Source organism: Pipistrellus hanaki, assembly GCF_964339955.1.
Source record: "Pipistrellus hanaki genome assembly, chromosome: 17".
Lineage (NCBI taxonomy): Eukaryota > Metazoa > Chordata > Mammalia > Chiroptera > Vespertilionidae > Pipistrellus > Pipistrellus hanaki.
In genome coordinates this window covers 27,734,661-27,750,864 of record NC_140519.1, presented here as the reverse complement: position 1 = coordinate 27,750,864, position 16,204 = coordinate 27,734,661, and the positions used below count along the sequence as shown (strand labels likewise).

General features: G+C 40.1%; 1 protein-coding gene across 3 annotated transcripts in view; it reads left to right on the top strand.

Annotated features, from left to right (window-relative positions):
* The window catches only part of COL14A1 (collagen type XIV alpha 1 chain), a 174,031-nt gene extending 169,502 nt beyond the window's left edge, over positions 1-4,529 (top strand). For 2 of the 3 annotated variants that reach the window (XM_084864968.1, XM_084864967.1), the window contains exons 47-48: positions 1,858-2,013; positions 3,670-4,529. In XM_084864968.1, the coding sequence (XP_084721094.1) occupies positions 1,858-2,013; positions 3,670-3,749 (236 nt within the window). In that variant the 3' untranslated portion in view covers positions 3,750-4,529. Of the gene's footprint in view, positions 1-1,857; positions 2,014-2,834; positions 3,424-3,669 lie in introns of those variants that run through there. The other variant, XM_084864969.1, reaches the window with a different exon arrangement.
* The last annotated feature ends 11,675 nt before the right edge of the window (positions 4,530-16,204 follow it).

Here is a 16,204-nt window from a genome sequence, read left to right as displayed (position 1 = left end):
ATGAGTTAGGATATGATAGGCCAGTGGTTGGCAAACTCATTAGTCAACAGAGCCAAATATCAACAGTATAACGATTGAAATTTCTTTTGAGAGCCAAATTTTTTAAACTTAAACTTCTTTTAATGCCACTTCTTCAACATAGACTCGCCCAGGCCATACACAAGGGGCAAAAGAACCACATGTGGCTCATAGCCACGGTTTGCCTACCACTGTGATAGGCTATGCTATAGTAATAAAGCTTAGTGGATTGACACTATAGAGTTTATATCATACTCATGATATAAAAAGCTTAATGTAAAGTGGTCCCCCTCCCACTCTCACCTCAAATTTGGAACAAAAGCCCTCAGAAAGCATCATAGGTCTCACAGTTCTAAATGCAGAAGGACCTAAGTCACTTGCCACATTTCACTGGCTGGAACTAGTTGCCCAGCTCCAACTGTCCTGCAGAGGAGGCTCGAGATCTAGTGGATGTTTGATGGGCACTGTTAGTTCCTGCCACTATGCTCATCTCACTGAGTGAGTTTTGGGTGAAGTTTTGAGTTTTATGTACATTACTAGGAGCTTTCATAATGGTCTTCAGAGGATCAGAGTTGTTATTAGAATTCTAAGTTTGCAATTCTGTTGGATATTTGCAATCTCAGCCTTAGCCATATGGAATTAAATGTTTTATAGACTTTTCTTTCCAACCTAATAATTATTTTGGAAAAGACTTTTTCTATGAGATATGCCTAATGCAATAGATTCATGTTGAATGTAAAAATTCCTGTTATTTGAGATCATATAACTGACTCAGCATCATGAGATGCCCAGAATGGATGCTGGGTGGATGTTGATGGAATGAGACTGAATGTATCTAAGAACCCAACACTTTTCAAATACATTTCTCATTTACATTTTGGTTTTAAGTTAAAGAATTTCACTCCTAGTTGAAAAATGGTTCTTAACTATTTTTTTAATACAGCCATAAAAACCAACAAAAAGTCCTAGTTGGTTTGGCTCAGTGGATAGAGTGTTGACTTGCGAACTGAAAGATCCCAGGTTCAATTCCAGTCAAGGGTACATGCCCAAGTTGTTGGCTGTATCCCCAGTGGGGAACTTATAGGAGGCAGCCGATCCATGATTCTCTCTCATCATGGATGTTTCTCTGAAGGCGGGGGGGGGGGGGGGGGGGGGGGGGGGGGCGGGGGGATATATATATATATATTTTTTTTTTTAAAACAAACAAATGAAAAACAAAAACAAAAAAAGACCAGCCTAACAATCTTTTTAATTTTATAAAAATTTTAATCTCCATTTTCACACAATCTAAGTTCTCAATATGTTACCTAAAGACATTTTGTATTAGTATGTTGGGTCCATTTGTAGAATTTATCTTTTTCTCGTGCAGGATAATTTCTTTCAGACTCAGACTAATTTATTTCAATTATCTGGGCCATAAACCAGTACAAATGATGAGGTTGAGCTTGAGTGTGTTCATGTGCATGTGTTTGTGTGTGTGTGTGTGTGTATGGATTTATATTGGGAAACAAAAGTTCCACAGAGAAATAAGGTTGAGAGTCCTATGTTCCTTCTCCTTTAGTATCAAAAAGGTGCTAGAAAATAATAGTTTGTTTTCTAGTTTTCTGAGCGGATTAAAAGGGTTGTCCTCTAGGAGAATGTGTGATTCCAGTACTTTCCTCTATCTAGGGAATCTAGTTTAGGGAGAAGCACTCAATGAGTAGAGAAGCACTCAATCTTGCTCTAATTGTCGAGATGTATAAGGTTGCTTCTCGTAAGAGTTAGTTTACTTCTTGGTGGTCTCAAAACTCATCCTGTTGTGGTAAAAGACCAACTGTTTTCATTGTGGGTGTTTTTTAGGACCTGCAGGGGAGAGTCGGTCAGGAAGCCCAGGGCCCCCTGGCTCTCCTGGACCCAGGGGTCCCCCAGGTCACTTGGGGGTGCCTGGACCACAAGGTCCTTCCGGCCAGCCTGGATACTGCGACCCCTCTTCATGTTCAGCCTATGGGGTGGGAGGTAAGTGGCAGCCTCTTGTGGGCTTTAAGCAATGTTTTACTATAATTCATCTAAAAGATTGTGCAATGAGACATTTTAGTAAAACACCCATCACAGTGAAGGGGTGTTATGAAAAATAGATCAAATATGGGAGGGTAGCAGAGCTTGAACTTCCAGAGGCATCTTCTAGAAAATGCAAATTACTCTAGAGGTTAACTCTTTAAAAAACTGGAAGTTCAAAATAACAGCACAGCTAAGTCTTCCTCGCTTCCAAATGGCAATTCCCCATAGAGTTGGCCTCTGATCTCATATTTGGTCACTGGGGGACATGTTTTGAACATTCTTTTGGGCCCCTCATTATATGTTATTGCTGTGGTCTGGCCATGGTGTCCTGTAAAATTTACTCTTATTTGGGGAAAACTTCAAACTTAGAACTTCCCCATAACTGGGATCCCCTAGATTCTACAGGGTGACATCCTGCCCACCACATGCATGGATGACCAAAGATAGTTTTCAGAAGAAACATAAGTGGTTATGCTGTCCTTGCCTCATTACTAACTACTGGACTGAGATTCTGAAAAGATTATGCTCCCCATAAACATCTGCAGTCTGCATGCTGGAAGATTGTGCAATGAGACATTTTCTGACATAGTCTTCTTGGAAGCAGCAAGAGAAAAATTCAGGAACTGCAATGAGCTTATTAGTCAATAAATTTAAATTTTCTGCTTTAGGAGAAATTTAACCTTATTTGCCAGAGGAACTGGTCAGAGTTTTGCTGATGTGTTTTTCTCTGTCCATCTCTTCTCTCCCTATTTTCTCAAATCTCTCTGTCCTTTATTAAGATCTGATCCCTTACAATGATTACCAGCACTGAAGTGGAACTCCTCCATTCTGATGACATTGGCCTGGGAAACTGGCTATGGATTCAGAACTGTCCTGTTGACCACCACCACCCAGCCCCTGCCCCCAACCATGGGCTCTCTGCTTCCCTGCCTCACCTGCTTCCCCATCTGCCCACTATCACATCTCTGCTCCCAACACATGATGTCAATACTGGGATTTAACCAAATCACATGTGTCAATTGTATTACAAACAGATTGCTCCATATGAGCTTGGATAGAGGGATATGGTTGTGTACCAAGAATTTATGCCAAACTCCCTTGAATGAATGCTCAGTAATAAAGTTACTTACATGGGCCTTCTCCTCTATCCTGTCACCACACAAGATTTATGGGCATTTTTCTTTCTGATCACCCTGCTCTCCATTCTTATTCTGATCACCTCCCCTTCCTACTCTATCCCGCCCCCTGCCTCCTGCCCCCTGCCCCTGGTGATGGACTTCTAACATGAGATTGATTTTTAAAATTTATTTTTCATAATTCTGCCGAGTTTTCAAGGTTCCTTTTGTAAATAAAACACATAATATTTAACCAGATGGCTGTGATTCTAGTTTTCTAACAATGTCTGTCATGTATCTGTCCCTTCCTTCATTTACTAATCATCTGAAAGCTCCTGGGGAAGGAACCAGCGGTGTGGTGGGTAAAGGGAGCTATTGCTTTCTACCCAAGCAGGGTATCTCTCTAGTCTAATGATCAAATCTACATCTCTGTGAGGGGAGATGATCAATTTTTGGTTTCTGGGTCCTATCAAGTCCCCACCCCGCTCTTCCTCTCTAGCTCCCCATCCTGATCAGCCGGAATTCACTCCTGTCCAAGACGAGCTGGAAGCGATGGAATTGTGGGGCTCTGGGATCTGATCGCCTCACAAGAAATTGGAAGACCAACTGCAAGAACTCTTACGGGCACTTGTTCAAGAAGAATGTCATTATGTGGTTTGTATACTACCTTCTAGGGGCTTGTTTCATCAGCCTAAATCTCTTCTTAGATATTGTTAATATTGAAAAAAAAAATTATATATTTAAAAAAATCCCATAGTCTGTGACACCATAGGATTGATTTTTCTTTGTTGCTTTAATGACATGCCAGATCACTAGTTTTTCCAGGGAGGAGTGCTACGAGAAAATTTGGCCAAAAAGTTGAACTAAGGAAACTTTTCTGTGTTAGATGATCTTGAGTCCTAAAATGCAACAAAACAGATGTGATTGGCATGGGGTCCTAGCAGAACAGGAATTTAAAAAGATTCAAAGATGATGCCATGTATTCCTGTCCCCTGTAACCTTGATGAAAAGAAAAAAGGGATATTATTGGAGAAACTACCTCTTTTCAATCGGTGTGTCCAACTCTGAGATCACTTGATAGCTGCTTTCATTGCTGTTCAAAGATAATGTGTTACAGTAGAACCTTTCTTACTTTGGTGCTATTAAAAATAGATTTTGTTTTGCAGTGGGTTTTGACATGTACAATAATGACTTTCCACCATTCTGATGCAAACAGATCTAGTTTTGATGAACAGTTTACCCAGTGGTTATTCCAAGGCTTGCCCTCCTTATCTACATGGCTTACTTTGTACCTGCAGATAAGTTTTTGCAAACCTGTTTCCATTCTCTTTTGTAAGCAAATAAAAATTTAAAATGGTGTGTGTAGACTCTTTTTACTGCATTTCGAAAAGTCACCTTAAACTTAGCTGAGTTTTTAACCAGAAAAATAAGAATTGGCTTCCTTCAGATAGGCATTCAAACATAACATTCAAACATTCATTTGTTCATTCTGAGTGTGGTATAAGGCTTGACAGAAGAAGTTGACTTGAATTTTATCACTTGTTTATAACCTATCAAACAGCAATGACAGTGAAAATGCAAGACTGATGCTAAATACATGTTGATGAATGGTTGACTGAAGAGCCCATATATCTTCTAGTATTTTAGAAAAAGCCTGAAAAACTCCAGAAGGCAGAGAAGAAATGAGAATCTAATAAACTCTAACCCCTAATCACCTACTTATAACTATAATTTATCTTTTGTTCATAAAGGGAAAAAAAATCAAGATATTTGAGAAAGATTTAGGTTCTGTTATTTCCTGTTGAAAATAGAGGTGAAAGAGAACCATAACCTATTGTATGCTCTTTTCCCCCATAGCATCGGTCTAGTAACAGCTAATTTTATATGATAGAGATGGGGTCAGTTATCACCAGAAGCTGGATTCTTCCAGAGTCTTCTTGTCTGCTTTTGGGGATCCAGCAAAGAGTTTTTGACATGTTTGCAGGAATGAGAGAAGACAGTGAGCAGATAACCAACAACTGTCTTCTTTTAGTTACACAACATGGCTCCATGTATAGAGAACAGGAATGGTAAAGAGGAAAACTTGCCCAAGGTTCATCAGGATGGCCTGACCCAGAATCCCCTGACAGAACTCCTCCTTAAATGACTGGGGTATGTCATCAGTCACCTCAGACCTTTGTATCTTAGATTTCTTAGTTTTTTAATAAGTGAGAAGAGGGAAGATATTCTATATGTTTTAGTATTTGGTCCTTGGAAATTCAGTCTAACAAGGTGTCACTCAAAAGACTCTCAAAGTTTGTTGTAAATGGTGAAGTATAAACCATTAGAGGTTTTAATTCGCTCATATCATTCTTGAGTTGTGCAAATATACTTGGCTTTGATTTTACTTGGTGATCTGAATTTGTTTATTTAAGCTACGGGAAAGTTTCATTAGTTTGGAATGTGTCATCACTTGGACCCCATATATCAGATTTTTATTGAGTGAAATGTTCAGAATAAAAGGTGTAACTCAGATCTAGGACTTTTGTGTTTATAGTACATTGCCTTGAAATAAAATCTGATTTTGAATTGCATTTTTTATTGACTTGCCTATTTTGACAGAAATATACTTACATCTTAATTTATAGTTGATATAGTTTCAGAACCCATCATTTCATAAAAAATACAATCTTCAGGACTTTCACCACTTTTATTAGGAACTCAGTTTCTTTGGGGAATAATCATTTTAAAGTAATAGTTTGTATTCAAATGGGCTTCCATTTAATTCCAGGGCAACTCTTCCTCTATCTTTCTTTTCCACCTCCCCTGCCCAACTTCAACCTTCCATTACTCATTTTTCTGTGTACCAGGAACTGTTTGGAGTTCAGAAGATAAAATCATGAACAAGAGAGCTATGACTTGACCTTATGGAGCTTCCTCTCTAGCTAAAGAAAGCTAGAAAGCTAGTGAACTAATAAGCAGAATAAATTTTAAATTGTGACGAATGGTATGAAAGATGCAGGAAAAGTGCTGAGACAGGGCTACAAATTGGTACAAAGGATCATCTGTTTCCACTGGGTAGACGGAAGGCTTCTCTGAGGGCCTGATGTTTTAGTTGACACATGATGATGAGAAAATGTGTGGAAGGGAAATTCAAGCTCAGATCTTGTCAAGAACAAAGGCTCTTTATCAGGAAAGTGCTTGTCATGTTCAAGGAACAAAGAAGGTCCATGTGGCAGGAGAGTGAATGGAAGAATGAATAAGGCTGGAGACCGAAGCCAGCAGGGCTGTGTGCACCAAGTTAGTGATTTGGATTTTAAGTCCCATGAGAAGCAATTGATAGATTTTCAACAGAGGAGTGACATGATGGGGTGTATGTTTTAAGTTAGTGAAGGGAAAATTGATCTTCCAGTGAGCCACATTGCTGAAGTTCACTTTTGAAGCTGTCATTGGGCAGTTACTATCAGCCAGGCATACTCCAAGGGTTTTAACATTGTACCTGCTAGGTTGGGCTATGCTATGCTATAATAAAAGCCCTAACATTCCAAGAGCTTAGCACCCTATTACTTGCTCACACAAGAAAGCAGGACAGCTGTCCTCTATGTCTTGGTTTACTGTTCCACATGGCTGCTGTCTTGGACACTCCCTTATGAGCACGTACTTTCATGACTGCCGAGAAAAGAGAGCATGGAGAATCCTCTCCAGCTTCCTTCAGAAGTGACACACGTTACTTCCACTCACCTTTCATTGTTCTACACAAATTGCATGTGCACATTTAATTTCGTAGAGGTGGAGAAGTACAATCTCCTCAGCAGAAGAGAATCAGAAATATTGATGAGAAGCAATAAAAACTACCACTATGTTTTAACTAACTTCATTGTCACAGCAACCCAAGAGCTGGATCACTATTGTCCAAATGAGGAGACAGAAGAACAGAAAAGGTAAAAGGTAAATTACTTGCCTAAGGACACATAGATAGACTTCAGATCTAGGCATTTTGACTCAAGTTATCTTCTCTTTTTTAAAAAATTACTTTTATTGATTTCAGAAAGGGGGGGGGGAGAGACAGAGAGAGAGAGAGAGAGAGAGAGAGAGAGAGAGAGAGAATCATTGATCAGCTGACTCCTGCATGCCCGCCATTGGAGATTGAGCCTGCAACCTGGGCATGTGCCCTGACCAGAAGTCAAATAGATGACTCTTAACGTCTAGGCTACTCTGCCCCCCATATTGGTAATATTAATGGCAAAAAGGGGTGGAGATGGGGCTCATTAAAGCACAGACTCCTAGACTCAGAGGAACCCCCAAAGATTCTGTTTCAGTTGTCTGGGTTAGGAACTTTCCTTTTTTTAACCAAGCACCTCAGGTGACCAATAGACAGAGTATTTTTCAGATTATTCTGGTTGCACAGTGGAGAATGTATTGGATGGGGTAATAGTGGGTGAGAAAACATTGCCATGGTCTAATGAAAGATGGTGGAGGACTAACAGCTTGTGGTATTGACAGGACTTGTCAGTTAACTAGAAATGGAGACTAACTAGGTGGATGGAGATACATACATCCCTCTGGAAACTAGAGTTGGGTGGAGAGGTTAAAGAGTTCTGTTTATGAGATAACTGAGTGAGAGGTATTAAAAGGAGAGTTGGAGCTTAGAAGAGGTATCAGGACTGGAGATAGAGGTTTAATGGCCATGCACACGTAGGTAGTATTTAGGCCACAGGAATGAATGAGATCACCTGGAGAGCATCCTGCCTTCTACTATTCTTCCATTTTTACTTGCACAAATTTGAAACGTATCTCTCAAATATTCTCCAAAGTATAGCCACAATGAACTAGTTGCAAAACACTTGTTGCATGCCCTCTCTTATTTCTTTATCTTTGACATGCTTTCTTTTTGCAGCTCAGAAAGCCCTACTTTTCTGCCTCACCCTACTTATATCCATACTCATTCTTCAAAACTCAGCCAGGTTCCTCTTCCTGTGAGAAACCTTCCCTGAGCCCAAACACAACCACCTGGAAAACCTTGAAAGCATAACACTACAGTTCTTTAACCTCTGTGCTCCCATATTATGTATGTTCTTTAAGAGGTTTCAGATTGCCTACAGTGTGCTTAACACTTGCCAGCTGCTGAATAAATGTTTAGAATCATTTCATCTTAGCACAGTATCATTTATAATCTAATGAACATTAGATTATAGCAACATTATTTATAATAGCTAAGATCTGGAAACAGGCCAAGTACCCATCAATAGATGAGTGGATATAAAAAGCTGTGGTACATTTCCACAATGGAATATTATGCAGCTATAAAAAAGGATCTCTTACCTTCTGAGGCAATATGGAGGGACCTGAAGATTATTATGCTAAGTGAAATAAGTCCATCAGAGGAAGACAAATATCATATATCTCACTTATATGTGGAATCTCATGAACAAAATACACGGACAAAATAGAAGCATGGAAGGTACTGATGAATCTCAGAGGGAAGGTGGGGAAGGGAAGATATTAACCAAATAATTTATATGTATATATGCATAACCCATGGTCAGAGACAATAGTGTGGTGAAGACATGGGAGAAGGGAATCAAAGGGGAGAAAAAGGGAATATCAGTAACACCTTTAACAAAGGTTAAAAAAAAGTAAGTAAATAAAATTTACAATAAAAAAATTACACTCTGTGGACTGTAGAAAGATTTTTCTCTAGAGATAGGAATAGTTCCTAGAAACAAATGACCAGCTTTTATAAAAGCTTATAAATTCAGATTGATTAGTTATTTCAGAATGTAAGGAAGAAGTATTTAAATGTCTTCCTATAAATTAATTTATTCATTCATGTGTTCATTTGTGTTCATGTATTTGTCCATGCGTGCATCCATCCACCTAGCAAACTTCTAATTAATATCCACCATTGGTTCAGTGGGTTGCAGGAGAGAAAAAGATGAATGCAATGGCATAGGACCTTCCTAACTTCTTGCTCTAAGTTGAAGCAGGTAAGGTCATTTGGGTCAGACTGTGAATGAGCTATCCTTTGCTAAAATGTTCAGATTTCAAACTGAAGGCATTAGAAAGTCAGTGGGTGTCTTTAAGCAGATGAGTCACCTAATTGGAGTTATTTGGAGGCACAATATAGTGTATATGATGGATTAGTTTGGGGAAAGATCAAGGAAGATGAAAATCATACTTGTACTACTAGCTTTTACAAGTTAAGTGTTCTTTTTTTTTACGAAGGATAAAGCATGCAAGGTGAGTAACATGTTCAAGGACATATACATACATAGAAAAGGCAAAGAGGGATTCCAACGCTGACTGATTCGTTCTCGTAGCTCATGCCCCCTCCTCTGTATATACCATGCTGCCTGTTACAGTGGTTCAGGTGAGAGGGCCTGGAGCACAATGGTGCAGTGAGGAATCAGAGGAGAAGCCAGCTTTGGGAACAAATGGGAAGTACTAAGGCAGAATGAATGACTGAGGGGCTGGGCAGGGATGGGGTGGGGGTGGAGGGCAGGCAGAAGGTAAAAATGGTAACTTCACTAAGTAAAATTAGAAACTTGAGGAGGAAGGGAGAATGATTTTATAATGGCATGTTGGTTTTGAGGTTGGTCTGCTTTTTCCAGAATAAATACAGTATGAGTAGCAGATAGGGGCTTCAGAAGGATGAACAGGGTGGGAGGATTTGGGATGACTGGCTTAAGCTAGAATAACCAGCCAAGACTTCAACCCTTTGAGCCTGTCCTCAACAAGCATGGCTGTTCAAATGAAGAATGAAGGTTTCCAAGGTATGAACCAAAATATTTGGTTTAAAAAAATCATAACTTTTCATTCTGATTTGATGTGGCATTGGAAACACTGATGTAAAGGGGTCATTTCTGCACAAGCTCAGAGTCCAGAGAATTTCTTTGCCACAAAGTCCTCATTATTCTATACTTTTTAGTGTCACTCTAAAACAAAATTTAATTTGAGTATATATAAAAAAAGAGTATACTTGTATACTTGCAATAGTTTTACATTATTATCAGACTGAGTACATTGATTAAAAATTTGGCTGACAAGATATGTCTTTGTTAAATGAAAAAAGCAAGTGGTAGAATAGTATTACAATATTCGTTTATTAACTGTTAATCTGTCCGCACTGAAAAGTTAGGATGAATAAGCTCCAAATGCATAACCCTGGTGACCTCCTGGGTATGGGACTGCAAGGAGCTTTTACTTTTTTAAGGTAAATTTTAATTTCATTTAACTGTTCATCTTTAATGTTTCTATATTGTCTGAAAAAATATTTTTGCAACAAGATGTTTTCAGAAGCTTAATATTTTACAGGAAAATCACAAAAAATTTTAGAGTAAAATTCTACTTTATAAAATGATCTGTTAACTTTTTAATATCTTTCATAATTAATGGTGTGGAATAAATGAAGAAAAATGAGCACTAATTGTTTAGAAAGGTGGTAGGCAATGATAATTTTTACAAATATATTTTTATTGATTTCAGAGAGGGAAAGATAGATAAAAACACTAATGATGAGAGAATAATTGATGGGTTGCCTCCTACACACTCCACACTGGGGACTGAGCAGATTGAAAAACGAATTGTTGATCTCCTGGTTCATAGGTCAATGCTCAACCACTGAGCCACACCAGTCAGGAAGCAATGACAATTTTAAAGGGAGAATGAAAGGGCAGAGGGCTAACTGCATTTCCAGGAATAGTGGAATGACTTGCTTGTCTTAGTAATATTAATAAAAGTATAAATGTTAGTAATGATTTCTTTTTTCTCTGCACCTTGCTAAATAATAATTACATGCTGGTCTGAATAATCATATTTGGTTGATTGCTTGCTTCTTTAAATGTATTTTATCTTATTGATTAAAAAATATCCACCACCAATGTCCTGAAATTCAACTCTATTAACCTGAATTAAAAGGTGTTTTATGACAAGACATAGGTAAGTAAAACTAACTTTTTCTTTTCAGATCTAAAATGAATCTGGTGTGGTAACAAAGCAAAACTAACTGAGTGAGCCAGAATAGAGACATTTAATTACTGAAGACATTTTTATTTTTCACTGTCCTTTCATGTGGCTCAATCATATTTATTGAATCCTGATAAAACTGTACCCCTATTATGTCCTAAAAATTATGTCACAAAAGTTAATCAGCTCGACCTTCACCAGGAGAAATCATTAGTATGTGAAAGTGCTCAGATGCATTGAAAGAGAATTGGGTTATTGGAAAATTCATGTGTTTTCACTTTACTTGTCCTTTGTCATGTATGTGTCCGTATTGTGCCTGTGCACTGGAAATTTAGAGGCCGAAAGGGTTGAAACTCACAAAGAGTTCTTTTTATAAACATTTCAGTTATCAGATTTGGACACCACAGGAGGCCCTGCTAACTAAATCTCTCTTGTCACTGGCCGCCTGCTCATGTTCTTGGAGTGTCGCCAACAGGTTCTATATCTGATTCCACTCAAGTGTGAGCATGTTTTATCAAATCAGGCTGGAGATTCTGAGCAACAGAAAAGCTAGAAACCTGGGTGCAACTCAAAAGTTGACAGTGCTGGAGCAATAACTGTCTGTCCACATTCTACAGCTTTGGGGAAGCATTTCTTCTCCCAAAACACCTAGCATCCCTCTCTGCAGTGGTTTCTGAAGGAATTGGATCTATACCCGCAGGGCTAAAAATAACTCTCAAGGATGGGCGTGATCACAGTCACCATTTACCCAGCAGCCCACAGGCCCAGCGGCGGGCCAGTGTGGAAAGAGGAGGATGGTTTCGGCTGTCATATTTCTAAACGTCTGAACAATGACATTGATGGTTACCAGAAAGATTGTGGCTTGGACTGTATTTCTAAACCTTAACACTTAACTTTTTTTTTTTTTTTTTTTTTCCATGCCTATCAAAGCAGTCACTGATTGCAGAAACAGCAGGTGTGTTTGGAAGCAAGGGCCTGCTTTGTTACTCCTTAGGGACTTATATTAGTTTGGAGTTTTTGGCTGTCCATTCTTTCCTTAATTGGTTAAAGCCTGGCTTTCTCATCTTTCTAACTCTCGTATCACCAAAGAAATACTCCTATCGAGGTCTCAGATAATTTCATATTGGCTGCTATGTCAAAAACTAGCTACCTTCAGCCAAAACTATATTCTCTTCTTGAATATAAATTGCTTATTGCCCAGATAGGAGACATGTTCTCAACCAATGAACTATGTATCCAAATTCCAAGTGAAGGGAATGAAGAAGTATGTGTGTCTTGTCCACCTGCTGCTTTCTCATTTGCTGCCTGGATGCAGAGACCCCAAGGTCTCCCAGGAGAGTGGAGTCATGAGGAGATGGAAGGTGTTTGGGTGCCAAAATGACTTTGTGGAGGTCTGTGACTAATCAGGAACATTTGTATTATAATGTTAGATAATAAAGAAATCAACTTTAATGAGTAAGAGCCCAGAAATATATATTAGTATTATATAGCAAATATAGCTGCTGTCACTCATACAACAGTTATTATAGACTATAAACCTACTATGTGCCAGGCACTCTTTTAGAGGTTTACAAGAGTCAGACACTGTGCTAGGTGCTGGGGATACACAAAAGACACATTCTTAGTCCTCAACAAGCTCAACTCGACAATGAAGAGATAAGCAATTATAACACAATAAGGTGTGCTTATAATGTGTTATATTATGTACAGGGAACAGAGCTATCAAAGGAGATGAAATACCTACAAATGCCTAGAAAGAACTGAGATGTATCAGACATGGTGGCAATAGGGTCAGGAGAGAGTATTACACGATAAGGCATGAGGGCATGATTGTTGAGGCATTAGCAATGTTCAAGAGGGACTGGGATGTACAGTCCAACAATAGGAGTGATGGAGACAAGAATGGAGAGGTGGCATTACAAACATTTATAGGCAGTCCTATTGGCCTCAGTGAGGTGTGTGTGGAGTTTAGGCCAGGTGATGGGAAATCACAAAAATACCCATTCCTCTCCACCCCAGACCATCACCTTTATGGCAGCAAATATCTTCCAAGCCCTTAACTTTGATTTACATCGACCTGTGGGATATTAGTGCACATAATACAATGATAGGTTTGAAATTTGCTTGCATAAACTTATTCTCTTGTTTCTGCCTTTCACCGAGAAAAATTGCCGCGGGTGGCCACTGGCCCAAGGGCAGCCAGAGACCCGTGAAATAGACCTGCACCCACGCTGAGGCAGCGAGGCAAGCCCAGGAGAGCCCAGCCCCAGTCAACTGAATTCCAGCCAACTCAAGGCTCTCTGAACCCCATTCTTCTGTGTTTTTATGGAGCCTTATTCATAGGCACAATTGATTACATCATTGGCCATTGGGGATTGATTCAGCTTTCAGCTCTCTCCCCTCTCTAGAGGTTAGGGGATGAGACTAAAGGTTCCAATCCTCCCTCTAATCATGATTGGCCCCCTGGCAACCAGCCCCCATCTTCAGCTGCTTTCCCAAAGCCATCTCATTAACATAACAAAAGACATTTATAATCTCATCATTTAGAAAATTTCAGGGGTGTTAGGAAGTCTGTGCCAGGAACAGAACACCATGAAACAGGATACAACTGTTATTCACATATGTATCTCAAGCACTTAAACTAGTTTCTGTAATGTAAATATTGGTTGCATGATTGATCCCTGGTTAATGGACTGGAGAGTTGGCTAGTAACCACTGCATCATCCAAGGTTTAGGCTTCCTGATCAAATTTTCTGAAGCACGTACACATTCACATTTCTCTATGACTTTCTGCTCCGTACACACACCGTGTGCAGCAACGATGCATAATAATAAAATCACTTTTCTAAGAAGTTATAAAAATACTTGACTCGCACTTGGTGACTCTGCCAAAAAAGTCAAGGACAGATGCTTTATATGCAGAATTTTCTCTAAAGCTTAAGGCCCTTTTTAGTTCTGTGACGACTAACAAAGAGGCCAGGTGGGATTGCCATCTCAGGGTTGATTCTGAGCCATTTAATACAGGTTGACAAGCTGGAGCCCCACAGCGACCTACAAAGCACAGGTGTTCCACTAGCAACATAGGGTCTTCTAGCCGCCACTGTCTGCAAGGCTTTCATAGGTCTTAACGTTGGAATTAAAAAGGGAGGGCTGTAAGCTTTCAGCCTTGAAATGAAGATTGGTTTGAAATCAAAGAGCTTCTAATGGGCCAAATGGAAGTGACACAGACATGTGTCTCCTTCAAAGATGCTGTGTGCTGTCTCCACGTGGAAAGTGGATCCTCAGGCTTCCTGGCAGCTCGCCTCATTAAAGCTGGCCCTCAGGGGCAGCAACGGCCTCTTTTACCAGTAGCTGAGCTCAGGTTTGCATTCTTTGAAGGCGAAGCCCCGAGCAGTAGTGATGCTGCAAAAGTACTCAACTCTTGACTTCAGGTTTTTGGGCAGAAAGAGAGAGAGAATCACCATTTCTCTGTAAGAGCCTGTATTTACGTTGAACTGGAGCCTTAATGTCTGTCTTGGAAGGATCTGGCCTTCTGAAATAGGGTCCTATCCAATTCAAACAGGGCATTGTAGAGATTGGCAGCAGGATCCCTCCTGGGGCTCTGGCTTCGCACACTCAGAACTTGCTACCTGTTCCATGGCGGAATTTTCAGCCAGGAAAGATCTGGACATTGAATGTTGTTCTTGGCTGAGGGTGGGATGAACCCCGTTTCCAGGAGAAGGTAGGAAAACAAATCAGTCGACTGCAGCATAGAAAAAAAGATGGGGGAATAGGCAGGGGGGCAGTGTCAAGATCTGGCTAGGAGGGAATTAGCATGAAAGGAGAAGTAACTGTAGTAATAGGATAAAAATGGCAATTTACATGCATTTTTTCCCAGAAAATTTTTTTTTCAATCACATTTTTCATTCAATATTATTTTGTATTGGTAAGACAATCATATACTTTACAAAGTTACCTCCCCCCATGTTTCCAGTACCCACCTGGCACCACACATAGTTATTTTTTCCATTGATTTCAAGAGAAAGTGGGAGAAACGAAGGTGAGAGGGAGAGGAAGAGAGAGAGTAGTGGGAGGGTAGAGGGAGGATAAAGTTTAGGAAGAAACATTGATTGGTTGCTTCCCACATGCACCCCTACCGAGGCTTGGAAACCTGCTATCGAGGTACATGCCCCTGACAGGGAATCAAACCTGCTACTCAAACCCAAGACCCTTGGGTCCGCTGGCCAACACTCTAACCACAGAGAAAACCCAACCAGGGTACTTGGTACTTCTTAATCACTTTTTCTCCACCCTCTACGCCCCCTACTTTAGTCTTTTCTTTATTTATGAGTGTGTTTCCATTTTGTTTGCACATGCATATTTTAAAAAAAATATATTTTATTGATTTTTTACAGAGAGGAAGAGAGAGGGATAGTGAGTTAGAAACATCGATGAGAGAGAATCATCCATTGGTTGCCTCTTGCACACCTCCTACTGGGGATGTGCCCGCAACCAAGGTACATGCCCTTGACTGGAATTGAACCTGGGGCCTTTCAGTCTGCAGACCGACGCTCTACAACTGAGCCAAACCGGTTTCGGCAACACATGCATATTTTTTTAAACCTCCTTCATTTGGGTTAAATCTTGCAAGTGAAACGAAATTCTGACCTTCAATTCTTTTAAAGATGGCAGCGTTGCTTCATGACCACCAGTTCTAGTCTCTGGGCCAGCACATGGCCCCATGTCTAAATTGGGATATTATTTATCAATCTGGCCAGCCACAACCCTTAGCATTCACTTTGTAAATTTGGAGTAGAAATTGGGATATGAAAGAAAAGGATTGCATTTTGGGCAAGGGATGGCTTTAAAGACTTGCGTTAGAATCCAGCTTTATGTGGCCCACCTGCTGGGTCCTGATTGAACCTGAGATATCCCACACCTGGAGGTGTGACTAGGCTCTGACAACAGCTTGCTCTGCCCATCCAGGAGGTCTTGCAGTGAGGTGCTCCCTACTGCGGCCCAGCCCCAAGGAGATGGCACCCGACTGTTGTACAGTATCTCACTTGTGGCCACTTCTGCTGAAGGATGTGATGAGCCAGTAATTACAGTGA